The sequence below is a fragment of the Marmota flaviventris genome, chromosome 2 (assembly GCF_047511675.1).
Source record: "Marmota flaviventris isolate mMarFla1 chromosome 2, mMarFla1.hap1, whole genome shotgun sequence".
Taxonomy (NCBI): Eukaryota; Metazoa; Chordata; class Mammalia; order Rodentia; family Sciuridae; genus Marmota; species Marmota flaviventris.
The window spans coordinates 75,006,938-75,010,296 of record NC_092499.1 but is presented as its reverse complement, the minus strand read 5'-3'; the positions used below and the strand labels follow the sequence as shown (position 1 = coordinate 75,010,296).

The 3,359-nt window shown below is 38.2% G+C and overlaps 1 protein-coding gene across 1 annotated transcript; it reads left to right on the top strand.

Moving 5' to 3' along the window:
* Window positions 1-317: 317 nt before the first annotated feature.
* On the top strand, window positions 318-1,257 carry LOC114088188 (glycine cleavage system H protein, mitochondrial-like). Its single transcript, XM_027929771.2, has one exon. It carries the CDS (start codon window positions 318-320, stop codon window positions 837-839), a length of 522 nt encoding a protein of 173 aa, XP_027785572.2. The 3' UTR covers window positions 840-1,257.
* Window positions 1,258-3,359: the final 2,102 nt, after the last annotated feature.

Here is a 3,359-nt window from a genome sequence, read left to right as displayed (position 1 = left end):
CTTTTTAGTTTGATACTATCCCATTTATTGATTCTTGATTTTGTTTCTTATGCTTTAGTACCTCATGTAAGTAAAATCATATGTTTGCCTTTTTGTCTCTGGCTTATTTTCACTTAACCTTTATCTTCAAGGTTCATTCATGTTGTAGCTTGTATCAGAACTTGAATAATATTCCATTGCATGTACATATCACATTTTGTTTATCCATTTATCTGTTTGTGGATATTTGGGGTGTTTCTACTTCTTGGCTATTATGAATAATGAATAATAATAAACTTGGAGAGGCGCCGCAGGCGACCCTCTGTACCCTTGCGAATATGGCTCTGCGAGCAGTCCGGAGCGCACTAGCTGCGGCCCGCAGCCTGCGAGCCGCCCCTGTGCCCGTTGTGCTCTGCCCACAGGGGCCCTGGCGGGTGAGGGCAGGCGCTGTTCGGGCGCTGCGCACCGGACCAACTCTGCTCTCCGTGTGTAAATTCACAGAGAAACATGAATGGATAACTACAGAAAATGGTATTGGAACAGTGGGAATCAGCAATTTTGCACAGGAAGCTCTGGGAGATGTTGTTTATTGTAATCTGCCTGAAGTTGGAACAAAATTGAAAAAACAAGATGAGTTTGGTGCTTTGGAAAGTGTGAAAGCTGCCAATGAACTCTATTCTCCTCTATCAGGAGAAGTAACTGAAATTAATGAGGCACTTGCAGAAAACCCAGGGCTTGTGAACAAATCTTGTTGCGAAGATGGTTGGCTGATAAAGATGACACTGAGTGACCCTTCAGAACTAGATGACCTAATGAGCGAAGAAGCATATGAGAAATATGTAAAATCTATTGAGGAGTGAAAATGGCACCCTAAATAATCTAGTGTGCAATAACTGCAAGCAGTTGTCTTATAGAAGACTTAAAAACTACTCTTAACAATGCTACTGGAAGAAGATACCCCTTAACTTCCCAATGACTGCCGATAAACACAATATGCATCTTTTTTACAATTCCTTATGATTTTTAGAGTAGGCACTAGGTTGATATCAGAATTCATGAAATTATCTGTGGTAAAAATACTTATAAAAAAGTATGTAATTCAAGGATAATCTTGTTATAAGCCTAATATAATACTGTAACGTGCTTACATCCATCCCTGGATCTGGGTCAATATACTTAATGATCTTCCATTTGAAAAAAACTGGACATAGAGGAAAGTGTGTGTTGTACAGTGTCAGAAGAACAATACTGTCTTAATTTTATAATGTACTGCATTCATTGGTGTTATTTTTATACACTGAAACAGCAGCTTGCAACAAAATAAGAAATAAAATATTCAACTTCATTAAAATAATAATAATAATAATAATAATAATAATAAACTTGTATACCACTGATGGGGAGCTATTTATTCTAAAGGCACAGACCTTTGAAGAGAGCATACATTAACTTCCTAATGGTCTATTTTGTTTTTGACATGAGTTTGTAGAGGGTACTAGGAACCCACAAATTCAAAAATGCTGCAGTCTGGCTGAGCACAAAATAACTGAGCCGCCATACAGACTTGTAAGTTCAAAACAGGAAGTCTTTTATTCTCCGCACTCTCATGAACGCCAGGTATGTGGCGTTCTCCTGGGACACACCACACACCAACTGGAAATACCTCCTCCGGAAATCCCTCCTCTGGCACTTCCCCAACCAATGGGAACTCTCTGGGAATCCCCGCTAGAACTCCAAAGTAGTGGGCACCCAAGGCAGCAAGAGCCGCACCATTGCCCTACAGTAAAGGTCAAATATACAATACAATCAATCCAGCATCACAGCAATTATATACAGCTTAACTCAAATCATCATCTCAATGGTTCGCTGGCATCACCTTTCAAACATTCCCTTTGGCAAATGCCAGGCGTCATTCTGACCAGCCGTGGCTCTCAACATAAAAACCTTGACTATGGGTATTAACACATAGTGAAAAGACAGAACTATTCTAGGCTGAAAGAGCTCCTTATATATACTGCGATATGTAGATTAGTTTATTTAAAAAAATATGTCAACAATTGGAAGTAGCTTGTATAAGTGTAGAAAAAAGTGAAAGTTAAAGATATAATTTGAAGTTAGAGAACCTGATAAGTAGATTATACCCAATGACTAAAAACCTGATAAGTGAATTATAAAAGATTATAGAATGTACAAATCCATTATAGAGATAGAAACAGAATTATTACAGTATGAAAACACATGTTTAACTAAACAAAAGGCCAAATTATAAACTTTTAAAAAATTATTTTTCATAATCTACAAATGGTCATGCCCAATCACTTGCTCTATACCTCCCAGAACTCTTTTTTTACTTGAGTTAGTAATAGTAGCACAAGTAATTGCTTCTATCCCTCAAGCTCAGTGAGAATAGGGATTGTTTGTCTTTTGAAGAGATCATGAGATAGATAGATAGATAGACAGACAGATATGAGTCTTTTGTAAATTTGGTTAGTGTGATCCACTTAGATCAGACCTGGAAATTAAATGCCAAAATGAGGAAAGCTGAAACTGTAGATTTTAGGTAATTCACCAAGTGTTATGGTTTAAACTTTTCTCCCAAAAGCTCATGTGTGAGACAATGCAAGAATATTCAGAAGTAAAATGATTAGATTATGAGAGCCCTAACAGTGAATTGATCCACTCAGGGGAATTAACTGAGTGGCAACTGAAGGCAAATGGGGTGTGGATGGAGGAGGTGGGCACTGGGGATATGCATTTGGGTACATATTTTGTGTCTGGTGAGTGAAGTCCTCTCTGCTTCCTGATGCGATGTCTTGAGCTGCTTTCCTCTACCACACTCTTCTTCCCTGATATTCAGCCTCGCCTCAGGCCCCAAGGAATGGAGTCCCGCCATCTATGGACTGAGACCTCTGAAACTGTGAGCCCCCAAATAAACTTTTCCTCCCCTGAAATTGTTCTTGTCAAGTCTTTTAATCACAGCAGTAAAACAACTGACACAAATATAAAATTACATTATAATAAAGTCAACCAGACAGACTGCCCTAGCAACAGTCTTCCAATACCTTGGGCTGTTCTCAGGCCCCCAACAGAACTTAGGATTGTTCAAGTGCCACAACAATAAGACATTTTTATTGATATTCTAAAATGATCTCAGTAGAAATGTTCACAAGCGCTTAACTTGCTATTATCATTTCTAAGTGGAAACTACAATATTCATGGACTAATGCAAGGAAAATGTACAATATAGTTAATAGTTTTTACCTTTCTATTCTTTTTTTCCAGTGCTGGAGATTAAACCTGGAACCTTGTACATACTCAGCAAGTATTCTACTACCAAGCTATACCCCCAGCCCACAATGTAGTTAATAGTTTCTTAATAA